At 45.1% G+C, this 15,521-nt stretch overlaps 2 protein-coding genes across 2 annotated transcripts in view; both read left to right on the top strand.

Moving 5' to 3' along the window:
* LOC124185798 (late histone H2B.L4-like) lies at positions 1-1,351 on the top strand. Its single transcript, XM_046576919.1, has 2 exons — positions 1-435; positions 1,005-1,351. The coding sequence occupies exons 1-2, from the start codon at positions 334-336 to the stop codon at positions 1,266-1,268; spliced, it is 366 nt and encodes a 121-aa protein (XP_046432875.1). The 5' UTR covers positions 1-333; the 3' UTR covers positions 1,269-1,351.
* Positions 1,352-8,161: 6,810 nt separating this feature from the next.
* Positions 8,162-15,521, top strand: part of LOC124185795 (serine proteinase stubble-like) — a 29,093-nt gene continuing 21,733 nt past the window's right edge. The window contains exon 1 of the mRNA XM_046576914.1: positions 8,162-9,139. The gene's annotated coding sequence lies outside the window, so the exon portion shown is untranslated. The remainder of the gene's footprint in view (positions 9,140-15,521) is intronic.

Here is a 15,521-nt window from a genome sequence, read left to right as displayed (position 1 = left end):
CACACCTCGAGATCCAAGCACCTACCTACGCGTATGTATGACGCGTTCCTCGTTACTGATTTTTGAGGCTTTCCAAGATGGCTTCGAATAATCGAGAATCGTCCTTGGATACCAAGAGAACACGGATCCAAGTTTACCTAACAGAAGAACGCCGGGTGAGCAAATTTTGCCCAGGTCTGTCAAAACGATAGATCACAGCGTGGATGATCACTGATGGCCGTGGACTGAGTTTCAAAGTCCTTTCAAGGAAAATCGTATGAGCTTGTGAAAATCAGTAGCCAGGACGACACCTGAGCTTCCTTTATTGGTAGACGGCTGTTGAACCCTACGGAAATGCCATCGAGACGGGAAGGCGTTGCCCAGGTTGGTTCTGGAAACGGGCAGAAGCGGAGGAACAGGCGAAAGGGCACGAGTTACAATTACTTTATCCACAAGGTTAGAAAATACGTTTCTTCCGGTATTTCAACATAATTATTCCTCGATCCTGCTTGCACGAATCCTCACTGGCGAAAGTTCGCAAACGTTATTTAAGGGGTGGGATTTTAAAGTTTTTTTTTTTAATTAAAATACTTGGAGCATTTTGAGTACGAGGGCTTTATTATTTATAATTTTAAGAACATTTTAGAATTTTTTTTCATCGAAATCAATAGCAAAATGGTGGCATGGCGCGTATAAATAGCGAACGACTCCGAACTCGAGGGCTTTTGCGGTGGCGCATCTCCTGACATCACTGTCCAACTTGTGACAGAGAGAAAATTTATTTTGGAGTCGAATTTCAAAAATCTAGCCACGAGCTCTAATCGATAAACAAGTTTTAAAGATTGTGTCAAAATTTCAAGTGTGTCGCATTGAAAACGTGATCGTTCGCTATTTATATGCACCATACCGCCATTTTGTTATTAGGTAATTTGGATGAAGAAATACTAAAATTTTCCTGAAAATGAAATTGCCCCAAGCGTTTGCATTTTCTTTAAAAAAAAACGCCTAACATAATCCTTCCGCAGGTGCTGAAGGAGATTCATCACGGCACCGGGATCTCGAGGAAGGCGATGGAGATTATGAACAGCTTCATGGAGGACATGTTCGGACGCATAGCTACCGAAGCCTCTCGCCTGACGAAGTACAACGGAAAGCCGACGATGACTTCGAGGGACATTCAGACCGCAGCCAAGCTGCTCTTGCCCGGAGATTTGGGAAAATACGCCCTGATGGAAGGTGCAAAAGCTGTCACCAAGTTCAACGTCTCGAAGAACGGATGCGCCGCGTAGGGGAATATACATGCGTTTGTTTCCGTTTTATTATTTTTCTAATTTTTTGTCCGTCATACGTGGAAATGATTACATACTTGTGACATTGCTGGTGATTGTAAGTGGATTGCAAAAATTAAATGAATACATTATACACTTAAACCGAATTGCGGATGTACGCGATAATACGAGTATAACGTCTCTTGTCATTTCCGGTCCTTGTTAGTAGACGACGTATATTTATTCAGCAAGTATTATTCTACACGCGTGTATGTAATTAAATTATCTGCACGATACATGCGCGTAAGAGTGACGGAGAGGAGGAAAGCGTACGGTAGTGCATGAGGCCATTTAGCGTGAAAAAAGTATTTCAAAACTATGCATTTACAAACACAATGCCGCACTGCAAACTGCGCGAGTCGAAAAAGGCCTTAAGGAGATGTGTCGCATATTGTCACGTATAAAAGACAACTCTGTGGTTCTTATACCCACGGTACATTATTTCCGCCAGTCACAAAACGTCCGTCTCATTATAGTTTACGAGAGAAAGAGAAAGAGGGAGAGAGATAGAGAGATAAGATTTATAGAACCGGGCAAAAAATGTTTCGCAAGACTTTTATACCTATGCAACGACAATAAGGATCATTCTCGTTCCTGTTTTCGTCAGAGGAGGCATGCCCACGAATGTGTGAGTCGGCCGCACGAGACAAACTCTACGCATTCACGGCCGTGACGAACGGGCCAGGTATTTTTCAACACATGCGTAGACGCGAGGCTTGCGCAACGCGGAATTTCTAGCAAGCTCACAGCGCGTGGAAATTTGAATAAGACATCGCCGGTGTAAGTCGAGAGGAGCAAAATTGTGGAGAGGAGGAAAAAACTTTCGGTTTCTTCAGCCTCGCATGCGATGTTACGGACTGAGCGTAAAAGAAGCGAGTTTTCCGCTGCGTATGCACGCGCGGCTTAATTTACCCCGCACATCGGTGGACACGCGTCGACAGCCTCCTGCGAGAATGTATAATTGTGACAAATGATCGAGAGGTTCACGGTTCAATGGTACAAGAATTTCAATTGCCGTCCCACACACAAGCGACTCGCTCGGTTTCCACCATTTATTACAGGCTGTACTTGCAGATTTTCAGAACGGAACTGCGCGGCGCGGCCATCATCAAGCCCGAGTTACCTCATTCGAGTGGATAGTTTACATTATAAATCGAGTCGTTCCTAATTGGGTGCAAGCGGAGGACGAGCCGGGTGGGTAATAAATAAATCAGTTGCACCTTAATTGGACATAATTGTAATTAAATTAACGAAACAATTCAGAGACCACCTGGAGAAAGACGTGCACGATGCATCGGATACCGGGGCGTCTTACGGAATTGGCGCGTGTAACCAGGCCGCGCATTACACTCTAGGAGTCTAGGAGTCTAGGCCCTTGTCCACTTGACGTGAAATATTTCGTATCCAGACGTATTGCGATGAGTGGGTCAATAGCGCGGGGACACCGAAGGAAAAAAAATCTTTTCTCTTTTCAATCTCTGTTGAGGGAAATAAATTTCGATTCTATACCTACGTCGAATAATGACCAAAAGCTTTACTTATTGCTTACAACGTTTGCTTTTTACTCGTTCACGTTCATGAATAAGTCTCCAAGTTTTTGCTTGATAGCTAATACGGGCGCCTATTCGGAAGAAAAAGCAAAACGTTTTTATCAAGATGTGGGCGACTTTGTCGTTGTTAACGTTATCAGGGGCGGCGTAAAAATTCGTGTTGACCGGTGTAGTTGCTTTTCTCTTAACTAATATCCTCGCTCTTTCTATTCCGTATATTATTATTATTATTATTCTTGTTATTATTATTGTTGTTGTCATTACAATTTCTATTATTTTTACGTTCTCTCGATTTATCAAATTTGAATTACGAGGAGAACAGCACGAGTCAACTTTGACAAATGGAGAGACTCGTCTGACTTTATTAATCACCTCTGTAACCGCGGTGATAAAGTTATTCAGAAGCCGCAGAATATGAGTGACTGAATTTGTGTGTTCCCAATTTGTCAAGGGTAACTCGCGACCACCGTCTACTGATCGCCGGTCTCCTTGGGCCGAAAAGCAGGAACAGCCGGAGGTTGTCTAATCGTTGGTTACGTTGTTATATCAATTCGGAGATTACGGGCCGCGGGTGAAAAGAATTAAACGAAGGAGCGTAAAATTGCGTGCTCGTGTAACGATGATAATTACGCGTGACGGGAGAACAATGCGTTTCGTTCTTTCGCGAGAATCGGGGTCCGAGGTGTGCGAAGCTAAGAGCCCTGCGGCCTCGGTGCAACGGCTTGAACCAGTCGGCGGTCACAATTAGCGATGGCCACTAAAGTAAGCTGAAAATAATCGGTGCATCGATCAATCGCATTGAAGAAAATAATCGAACGCGATTCGATGCAATCGGTGGAAGTTAGTCGATCAATCGGTTATTTCGTATTTTTTTTTAAACGGCGCATATGAAACGAAAATTTCGTAAATTCCAGTACGCAGTCTTAATGGCGGAAAAGTTTTTTGATAATTTCTAGTTTCATTCAAAGTATTTTTCAGTTTGAGATGAAAATATTCGTTTATCTTTCACTTGTTACATCAAATAGCTGTAATTAGTAAGTAAGACAACGATAATAATTAATACTTTGATCGCGTAAACTGATCATATTTTATTGCGTCGTACATGCGAGTAAAAAACAAAAACCGATTGTGAGGAAAAATAATCAAGTCGTTCGGTTAATCGTGTTTGAAAAATAATCGATTATACCCGATTATCGATCGGGGAAAAAATAGTCGATTTAATCGAAGATGGATTACTTGTGGTAATTCTTAGGTCGTACAGGCACTTACCAGGTAATACGCCGCGGCATTAAGAATTCAATTCATTATTATACAATCAGAGAGGATCTTTGTCTTTCCAGGCATGAATTACCTCCCGGAGCGCATGGCACCGTCCTACTTAACCTGCCGTTTTATTATATTTATCCGGCTTTGTTCAACGCCGAGGCCAAAGAGCCGCGGTACTCGCGCAACACAATCGTAACACAGCGCGCGGTATCTTTTTTCCACCACTCGTAGCGTCGCTCCTGAGCAAATGATCAAATCGCGTCCTCTCATCTTGCTCAAATATATTTATTGCGTACGGATCGGGCATAAACATCGACGCAGTCACGGTCCGGTTGTCTAGCTGCAGAAGGTAAAAAATTAGACGACGAAGAAACGCACAAATAGCTTCTTCACCGGCTCGATGTCTGGAGCTGATTTTGGATAGGGCATTGAAACCCTCGATTATCCTGATGATAATTCGCTGCGGGGGATATTTGTACGCGCCTTTGATTCATTCGCGGGGCAAACAGATGGAATGATTATTGGAACCGCAGCTGCGGCAGAAGAATGAAAACGCGAGCTTTCGTACTCGGGTGAAATAGATGGAGAAAAAGGAGAAAAAATTTAAAGAAATTCGCACGCGAGGAGGCGCCGATCTAAAAACCCCGTTTCCGGAAATAAAAGATCTCAGTTTCGTTCGGGATTTATGCATTTCCACTCTGAATACCAGCCGAGGCTGGCTAATCTTCTGACACGGAGGTAGGCGGGCATCCGATCTCTTCTCGGTATGTGGTACAATGTTATGTATCTCCCCAACTCCGACGCCTTAGCAATTAACACTCCTGAATTCTTGATAAACCTCCTTGCTAATTAACGTGCTTCAAACAGCTTCAATTCGCCACGTCATGCCCCAAAGCCAATAATTCTTCAACACTTTCCGACAGCTTTCGAAGCACACAAATTCCCGTTTCTTTCTATACCTGGAAGATCGGATCGCGTCGTTCGTACGTATGATTCATGCGACGTCGCCTTTACGGACAATAAATTCAGCGGGAATTACTGGTAATAATCTCGCAGGAATATTGAAATAATGATTGAAAGTAAACACATTATGATTTGTATACTTAGTATTCGGTTTTTCGGAAAAATCTTCCAGAATCGATGAATAACCGATCGGAAACTTGTAATCCGAGTTTTTAACGCGCCGTATAAAATTTCGCGCGAAATTCGTCATAGCATCCGATTGAAAAAACAAAAAAAGACCGTTCCAAAACAACTCGAAGAATGCAGATGAGCGAGGTTGCGTACGTAAGAGCAGGACCCGCTAATTTCTCCAAACTTTACGACACTTTCTCGAAGGCGGGATTATTCTCATATTTCGCTAATTCACCGCACGCGATTTACAGAGTCAAAACAACCGTCACGGCGTAATTTATGCTGAAACGACATTGAAAAATTCCCGGCCGAGATGAATTATGATAAATCTTCTAGTCCAAAGGGGCCCGCTTCGAAAGCAGCTCTACGTATGCGATACGTCCGCTTCTGCCAGCTGATCGGGATCGATTCGCGGATCAATATCTTGGCAGGAGACCGAGAAGATCAGTCTTGGAAATGGCCCGGGGCTTCGCAGCAGTTTTTACGGCCGCCGCGCGTTTAATGCCGGACCGCGTGTATGCAGGCCGGTCGTTTATTTCGTCGTTGAATGTCAGACTCGGAGGCGTGTTCAGCGTTCCTTAGAGTATAATATCTCGGCACACCGGTTGCGACGAGTTTTATTGTTCAGCCGTACGGAGGGAAAAGTGGAGCAAGGGTTTCAAAAAGCGGTGGGAATCAGCCCGCTGACCCAACAGTTAATTAGACGAACGTCATAACCGTTGCGATCACAACTTTTCGTGTCAACGGGGCTTTTCAGGGGAACGCAAAATTCCTCGGCATTCTACCTTGTACGTAATTTCGGACCAAATGCTACACCTTTACACTGTCCTGGAAATCGTCTACCTGCAAACATTTTCGAGTCGGTTTGCCACGAACTGATAGTGGAATTTTAAAAAGATCGAATCTTGCGTTAACCCTTTCAGTCAAAGTTGCCAAGTTTTGGCCAGAATCGTCGATTTTTCGTAGTTTTTTATATTCCACATCCGCCATATTGAATCCACCATCTTGGATTTAAAAATTATGAATTTCTGACTTCAGACTCGTCATCAGCGAGCCGAGAAACCTCCGGCTGACAAAATTCAGGCCAAAATATTGACTTGACAAATGTGTGACTGATAGGATTAAATTTACAGATTTCCGATTCGAACAGCGCCTGATTTCTCGGCAAAAGTGTGAAGAGACCTCAGAGACGGAAGGTCCGAGGAATAATATCACGATTGCCTTCTTCCTTCTTTTTTATACGCATCTATAGGTATAATCATACTCAACATCAGCGTCAATGTTTGCCCCTCAAGGAACTGGTACACAAACTAAGCGTTCGCTTTCATTCGTTCGCGTTCTTATAACAATACGATAATTCCCCTCGGTTGATTCTCCGTCGGATAATAATTGAAAACAACGTGTACCTATGTATAGAGAGGCGGTTTTTCGGGGTGTTCAAAGACCCATTGCACACACCTAACCGTCGTTCTTCTAACGACTCGCTTCTTCGCAAAACTGGGTCAGGCCTGAAGCGCAGGTTTATGTGCGCCGTGGATAATCGCAAAAAACTTCAACGGGTGCTAAATAAGCATTGAGAAGAAAAACAAGTACCGAAAGAGCAGCTGAAATAATGACACTAAAAACACGCGGTATCGCCAATCGATAAATCACTACCCGCTAAGAATCATACGAATTTAGGCATTTCTGTTAATCCGTTTCGGTGAAAAGGCTCGATTTTTTCCCACCTTTATCTCGGCGTTATTCCACAGCTAGAATTTAAATGAAATTCGAGATTACGCTTCAAATTCGGTGTAAATACGGGTTGTCGGAGAATAAGGTCTATAAATTTCGATGCACGTACCAATATAATTGCTGATCAATATTAAGCTTGCCTATTTTTTGAGGTCTGTGTAGACGTATGCCTGTTTTTCGCTCGGAACTTAGATCCCTGTTATAATATGCTATATGAATGAATCAATCATAGAGATGTTTTTTTCGGGATTTGGATGAAAATAAAAAAATTAATTACGGTGCAGGTCGTGGCAAAAAAAAAAAGGAAACCACTGCATCGTGAAGAACGATCGACTAATAGCCGTTGGAAATTTAACTTCCACTGGCCCGTTTCACAAGACTATACAAGTGCCAAATACTGATAAGTCGAGACGTTGGAAGATGTGCGAAGATGAGAAAATTTAAAAAGCTGAAACATCGAAATTCCGAACGATCAAACGTTTTCGGATCTGTGAATTTCTGGCTCGGTCAAATTTCATCGCTTTGACCTTTCTTTGTTACGGATTTTCGATGCTTTTACGTTCGGAATACTCGTCATTTCGATTTTCGGTTGCTCTGCTTCTTTACACCCACTCGTCGAGTAAACTACACCGGGTGAGTATATTTTAATTTTCGGAATGTAGCTCTGTCGAAACGGTATTTTCCGAAATCTTTCTTCGTCGGATCTTTACCTTTCGGAACTTTGTTCTATCGTAACTTGAATTTTCATAATCTTGCATTCCGGAACTTGGAGCCGTCGGCTTTCCGACCATTCGAAACTTTGTCGTCTCTCCAGAGTTTGATTTCTTTACTTCAAGTTTCACCACGAAATAATTCAGAATTCGACGCTTTCGGAAGTCTTCGAGTTCGGAACTTGAACCCCGCCCCATTCTCTCAACAAAAGTCCCGGCGAGGTAGAAGGTATATGAAAAAAGGGTGAGTCCCATGCAGCGACGGCGACCTAGACCCGGTCCGCGTCCTCGTCGAAGACGACGACCCACTTCCTTCCTCGGGCACGAGTCACGGGGTACCAGCTCGAGTCCTCCACCTGCCAGGCGACGGGCCCCGCGGCGTCGCGGCGGCGGTGGCGGTGGCAGTAGAAGCCGTCGTCGTCGTCGTCGTACAGCCGTGAGGCCCCGTCCAGGTTGGTGCTGCAGTTGCCGCTCCACTCTCCGATCGACGGACGTACGCGGCGTGGTCACCGCGGTCACCCTGGACGCCGACTTACGATCTTGACATACGAGGGAAAAGTTTTCGGTCTTCTCGCCTTTTCTCGCCGGATCGGTTAAAGGAGTGCGTCGAACGCGGTTGTCCCATTTTATTTTATTTATTTCACTGTTTTTACATTTTCTTTTCCCACAATTCGATTTCGGACTTGGGCGATTGGACCTGACCGGTGGGCCCGATTACTCAAAGATACTGGGATAACGCGCTAAGACGTTTGAACGAAAGAAAAATAGAAGAGAAAAATCGTCGATTGGTTCGGTTAAATCCTACTCACCTACCTACTTTCTATGCCGATCGATTAACGGAAACAATGACGTTCGATCCCGAGCTGTGTGACAAGCTTCGATCGGGATCTATTTTTCTCGGATTCGCTAACCGTGACTTTCGCAGCCGTGCGCAGGAGGATAGTGATTAAGGGGTATCGAGACTTTCGAGGTGAATCGGGGGTCCGTCGCGGTCCGAATAGCGAGGCGGTGTATTGCGATATTTGATTAATAGAATACAACTATCTGTGCCGCTGAAAGTAAGAAGCGTCGTTGTCGGACCTACTTTTTGGTAGGTAGCGCGGATTTGCGCCGGTGGTACAGAGACGAGCAGTGAGTAAATACCTAAATCAAAGTGAGCTCGCCGAGGGAATCGCGCGGTCAGGTTAACCCATTTACCGCGGAAAAGGTGGTCGTCCCTAATTACGCTCTGCTACAGCACCTTAAAAGGCATCAAAGCGCAGCGTGAAACGCCGGCCGTATACATCCCACAATCCATCCAACCTGACGGATAATCGGTGATATCATGAGCCGGGGAAACCTGCAGCATAGAATCTGTGGTGTGTAAAAAACGATTTGGGCATCGATTTCACGGTGATATTGATCGTCGTTGTAAACCTGCCGGCGTCGCCACATAAACGTGAGTACAACCAATAAAGTAATAAATTTTTACTAATATCGCGCGGATCCGAATCTTGTGCAGTGTGCCAGTGAGATTAATTAAGATGTACGAGTTAGACGGTCGCAATAGTGGAAAACACATGTAGTACGTACAGCTATTCGTTTTGATCATAAATCACCGTGGTTGTATCCGTTACATAGTATAGGACCCCTAATTAGTACCCTGTCTTAATTACCACGCGATGCCCGCTCAACGACAGCTGTAACGTCACCTCGGGACCGATAATAAAATCGGCGATCCGCCGTGCGAAGGAATTCGAATCGAATCCCGCTCTGCGAAGTTCAGGGAAAAGTTTCTCTTCGGTAAGAGAATGATGCTTGCTCGATGCACCGCGGACGTCTTGCGGTACTCTAATTGACATCGGTGAACCGAAAATTGCAGGAAGTGTCCGAGCGGCTCGTCACACTCCCGTGAAAAGGCATTTCGGTAACTGGGTCAGAACTTTGTCGATGCGATTCTGTTGTACTTTCACTGATTAGATTCGTTCCGAAACCTAAATGCGCCAACGAGCCGCTCCCGCTATCTGGTCACCGGTCGAGAACAACGCGGTTCCCCCTCTAGTTTTATCTATGCATGCCGTATTACGTACTAGACTCAAGTAGGTGGCCGCCTCATTGGTCTGCCAACACGTGCTCTTATTGTTAGTGGACTAAGGAGGTTTTATTTATTCGCGTTAATAGATTATGAAGTCGAGTCTAAGAAAATGGTGGCGAGATCTCGTGTCTGGATCAGTTTAATTCAGCTTTCAAAATCATCGCCGATACCTCTGACTATCTTTGATTGTTTTGGGCATGTATACCCAGACCTCGCAAATGGTAGTAAAAAAAAGGGGTGAAGGTATGAATTAATCGTTAATCTTTCGTCCGAAAATAAAGAAACGTGATAGTTAACGCAAGTTACAATGTAATGAATAATTCATCCACTATGTGGTGACAGTTTGAAGGTTTTTAATGTCTGCAAATATAGCCTTTGGCAATAAACAAGTCTAAGCATATCTATAATCGTCGTGTAATCACTACTCATCGATAAATTCATTGACAGTTATAGCGGAAATATCATACGTATGCTTCACGGTTGTAGTAGATTTATAACACTGGAGAAACTTTCCGTTAAATATTGAAGATCTATTTATGCAACGTGTATTAGGAGATGTTGAGCGTATGAATAACGATTTGATAATTGAATAAACTGATCGTTGGAAAGTCGATTGGAATGATGTTGGACATCATTCTCTATTCATTAGAACGAATGATCGTAAAGGAACATACGATCGATAACAATTATAATGAATAGCTGTTAAAAAAAAGCCAAAAACTCTGTTGACTTTTGGTCCTAAAAAACGATAAAATCTTGGCAAAAAAAAAAAAAAAAAAATCTACCCTAACAAGAAAAAAAGAAAAAAAAAGAAAAAACCAACTTGGGTGTAAATTCGCACCCCCAACTTATAGATAATGATGAATTTCCATAAGAAAATTAAGGATGCAAATTAACCGTCAAATTGAGGGTTTTTTCCGTTAGGGTAAGCAACGCATTCTATTAGCAGATAGATTGTCTATTATTATAACAGTTCTCAAAGCCGCGTGCGCGTTACAGCTGGATATTTGCGTATAACATACATTATACATTCGAGTCTGTGTACCTAGGCTAGGTTAGTAAGTTTCTCGAGGTTTACAGTTACCGAACGGCAGGTGAAATGAAAAGTATTCGCCCAACGTCTGATTCAGGCGTCTCGATACCTCTACGCATATTACACGCCCTCGGTATTTCCGCATCTCAAACAACGCGAGTCAACACTGATTACCATAATTTAGAAAACTGTGACTCATTTTCCTCTCCTCGCTTCATCGGAAAGACTAATTTTCGTTTCGGAATTCCCGCACTGTAATTTCGAAACCACGTGCTTCGAGTGCTGAGTCAATTCGCGGTTGCTTTCGCTCTTGTTATATTTCACTAGAGTTAGATTTATTTGAAGGTACAGACGTCTGTGACAGCGGATGGAAATCGTGCAGGATACGTATCAGTGATCACCGATCGCGGATGGACGACGAATCAGCGAATTTCAGAGTCCGATTATCGCGATCGAAGCATCACCGTGCACATCGCTGCATAACCCCATCGGGCGAACGGCGATAATATATGTTTCAATTAAAATTTTCTCCCTCGAACTTGTCGGTCTCTCGACCCTGCCGTGTAACGATGCTCGACACGCCAGTTGACTCGACTCGATCCAAGGCAACGATCAACCGGTGGCTTGATTGAGATTAATCGTTCTTTCACTTCGTATCAATTTCCACCGACAGTGCACGCGGGCTTGAAGGACGTCGGCTGAACTGGTCCACCTACCCTGGTTGATGGGTACCGCGGCAGCTGTTGCAATTCCACGTGTGATCTCTGATATCGTAGACACACGCGTCAGGAACGTTGTGTAGGTGAATGAAAATAGATCCAAGCCAAAGGAAAGGGAAGGAGAAATAATCATCCGGAGCCGATGCCTCGAAGATCGCCGTGAAATATGGATAGAAGAATACATATAACGTCTATGGCGATGGGCTTGTTAGATATTGTTTATGGACGGGGCGGAGTGATTTACGGAAAATTCAGGTGACGCATGGGCTGCGGTGATTCTGGCAGGTGTTAATTACTCGCGATAAGATCATTGAGAGGCGGTGCAATATTACTTGAGGAGAAGGATAGAGTCGAACCTTATAACCGCGCGCACTGCAGTGCAGTCGGAGTGAATAGCCCAATAAATCGTGGATGGATGCGTTCCCGCAGCCGAGTAAGGCTCGTCTTTGCTAATGGGCATATCAGAAATCACGGAGTTCGATGCCGAGGCTCCTCGGGATAGATTTAAGCCCCTTCACGGCGAAACGCCAATACGTACGCCGCTTTCCACGCACCGTCCCGAAGTCAGGCACCGGTTCGCTTCGTTATGTCCATGTGACTCTAATGCCGCGTAATTGTAAGATGGAGACACGCGTGAGAGATCGAAGAGCGATGCCCGCTGGATATCGGCAGCTTCTGCCAAAAATCGGAGACGCTTGTACTTACGTATTTCTTGCTTTCCAGTCAATTCGCGCAGGTGGCGAAGAATTTCTCAGGTTTGGGGCGCAAAGCAGAAGCGATTTGTCGATATAAAATGAATCTAACGCGCCCAACGAGGCCGGCGTCGAATTCTGCAGCCCTGCGACACCGTAAGTACAGAGGACGATAATTCGATGCAGAAGCTGGTTTAACTCAGGCGAAGAACCGTTGCTCCAAGTGCACGAGCGCGGTGCATTAAGTGCCGATAATCCATTGCGTGGTGAGCGACGACTGTCCTGGAAAACTAACACCCGAAGCGATCGAATCCAATCGAGTCCATCGAGGACTGCGGTGATCGAGACCCCGTGGAAAAAGAGACGCGGACACGTACGTTGTACCTAGGTTAGATAGTTTCAGGAGGAGTTGCACGCGATATTCAGCCGCGTTGCACGCGTTGCTCGTCCCGGAAACTCCTCACCAAGGCGAAGACTTATCGTGCAATTGATCGTGTAGTTCCGATAGAGCTAATGCTCGAAAAAATGTGTCGATAACAGGCAACAAGAAAGTCTAGATTCTCGGACACGCCGCCTGACCCCGCTCGGATTGTGGCTACTGAAATAAGAACAATATCAGTGCGGAGTTAGCGATTGTCTGGTAATGGTGAAAGGACGCCTTCCAATCGCGAATAATCGATAATAAATAGTCGAGGCTTGGTGAAATGATTGAGATAAAAAAAAAAAAAAAAAAATGTCGAACGCTTCGTGAATATTCGAACGGGTGATTCGGATAAGTTGGCGTGAATCCGCAGGACGGCGCGATTTTAACGCGAAAGAAACAGAATGGCGGAAAAAGCTCGCCGTTTCTAGCGGTGCCATAAATTTCACTTGAGTACCAAGTAAGCCGGCCGATACTTGGGTCCCGATCGCTTAAAATGGTAAAGAAAGATTTCTAACTGGGGACAAAATGGCGAGCAGACGTTGCGGCAGAATCCAGCCTTGCCAATCACTCATTCAAATCTCCGGCAGCCTCGGTGTTTCTCCGCGTCTGTTTACCCCGGGCGTTCATCGATCTACGAGATAATCCGATCTAATCCACCTCCGGCCAGAATTCCGGTCCCGTCCTATCTCGCCGCGAGCTGCCCGGTGTTTTCCCCCCTTTTCTAGTTCTGTCATCTAGGTTTCTCGCCCGCATCATGACCGAGTGGACGAAGGAAAGAGAGCTCGCGCACGCCACGGAGTTGCTTCCTTCGCATGCTCGGCGTCGCCGGGATCAGCCCACCGGGCAAAATTATACCACGTGTAAAAATAATTTGAAGGCAAATTAAAAACTGAAATAGAAATAAATGAAAATAAGTTGGCACCACCACGCGATGGGAGGAGCTCGCGCGACGTATCTAATGATATACGGCGAGGCTGATTGTGAGCTACTCCGGGAGATCATCTGGCGGAATGCTCGTAGCACGAACCTCGCGGAGGTGAGCCTTGCAGGTATGTCGTGTCGTGTGTATGTACGGAGGGAACGAGGATGAGGACGAGGAAGAGGAAGAGGACAATGACTCGTGCCCTTGACACAGTTCTTAGGAGGATGCACCGCGTGCACTGCACGCGCGCCTTCTCGTTCTTGCTCTCGTTCTTGTCCTCCTCGTCGTCCTCGTCGTCGTCGTTTCCGATGAGCGGCCAAGATAGGACGGAGAGCCCGTGAGCTCGGCCGTCGCGTGGTTCGTACGACACTCGAGCACGCATGCTGGTGTGAGCTGAGGTAAATGTGTGTAAGCGAACCGGGTCTCTCTCTCCTTTCTATGAGTACGTGTTATAGGTACTATTAGCGTTGATCACGGTAATTACACGCACGCAGGATGGACATGGGACTAAATACTTTCGACCGTTCAGATCCCTTCCACCTTCTTTCTCTCTTTGGCATTAACGGTTTCTGTCTCATTTTCTACATCATCGTAATGCTGGCAATTCCAACCGGAGGAGATGTGCCGGGGTTCAATTGTTACTAAATAATCAATAAACTGTCGAGTTGTCGGGCTTCTGTTGGGATCAAACTTTCTACTAGGCATAGCTGGTGTGCCTCCAGGGCTTTTATAACTTGTGTATACACGTGTATAATGTGTGTATATACATGTTATACATAGGTATATACGTGATAATTTCATTGAATCTTGCTCAGATTTTTATTCGTTCCGTGCACACGATGATCAGAAATAGTGGTATTATAATTAGACAGCTTATCCGCCGAGTGCCAAAGATATATGTACAGTCGGAGAAAATATGCTTGCCGGTTTTAAAATTTTTCTTCTTCGGCATTTCAACGAGTTAATACGAAAATTGAAGAACAACGTTTCAAGTTCACAGAACACCGATTTGTAGGAATGCGTTTCGACTAATCGTAGTGTAAAGAAACTTCGCGCTCAGCAGCCGACTAGAAATTCGACCGTGAAAAGATTTAGATTAGGAAGCGGTGAGTGGCTAAAGTAGCGCCTAGGACCAGGGCACAAATACTTTCACCTTCCGGACAAAGGACGGTGGTTCCTCTGGTCAAAGAAATGGAGGCAATTAAGACGAACCTGAGAGGTTCACGTGATCGGAGTGATGAACGCCGCGAGGGCTCCTCAGCGACGTGACCGACGATGAGCCGAGGGTTCACGAGGGTATCGCTCCGCTGCTCGGAAGTGAATTAAAGAAGGCATTTCCCACTTGTCCAAGTGGGAAAGAAGAGCAACAAAACGGAACTAATAAGCGGCGCTGCACGAGATCCTTTTCTCTCTCGTTACTCCAGTGCGTTCATGTAAGTTTCTTCCTGAAACCGACTCGGCTGTTACATGGTCGTCGGGGTATAATGTCGGAGCCATACCGATAATTGAACGTGCATGCGCATGGTTATCGTACCGGGGTTTTTTCGTCGTTGTCTTTAATGGGACTGCATTTGCTGCCGACGTTGCTGGGTGTCGGTTGTTCCCGGCTTTATCATTCCAACTGACTTTCTCTAAATTAGCCATGGTAAATGTCACATTCAACTGCATTAGATGGGGCAGGTTGGGCGGACTGATTTTACTTTCAAAACGATTATCTGCCTGTGTCTACGACTTGGGTTGGTAGGTACCTACCTGCGATTTGTCGGAGGTTCAGGAAGATCGCTGGATTTGGAGGAATCGCGATAAACTGATTAAAAATTATTGCGAGGTGTCGATTTATGTCAGAGATATTACACGCGGAATCGATTCCTCGGCAGGTGGTGCAAATCGAGCAGTGCTCTGAACTTGTCGTGAGGTTTCAACTAAAATTTACCGCTGCCACGGCGTAAACTCGAT

The sequence above is a fragment of the Neodiprion fabricii genome, chromosome 6 (assembly GCF_021155785.1).
Source record: "Neodiprion fabricii isolate iyNeoFabr1 chromosome 6, iyNeoFabr1.1, whole genome shotgun sequence".
NCBI classification, from domain to species: domain Eukaryota; kingdom Metazoa; phylum Arthropoda; class Insecta; order Hymenoptera; family Diprionidae; genus Neodiprion; species Neodiprion fabricii.
This window is presented reverse-complemented; position numbering and strand designations above follow the sequence as displayed.

Bases quoted from the DNA above. Each gene is read 5' to 3' on its own strand.
- LOC124185798 (XM_046576919.1), top strand. From the start codon at position 334: ATGCCATCGAGACGGGAAGGCGTTGCCCAGGTTGGTTCTGGAAACGGG. The intron at 436-1,004 runs GTTAGAAAATAC...ATCCTTCCGCAG, and splicing joins ACAATTACTTTATCCACAAG to GTGCTGAAGGAGATTCATCA.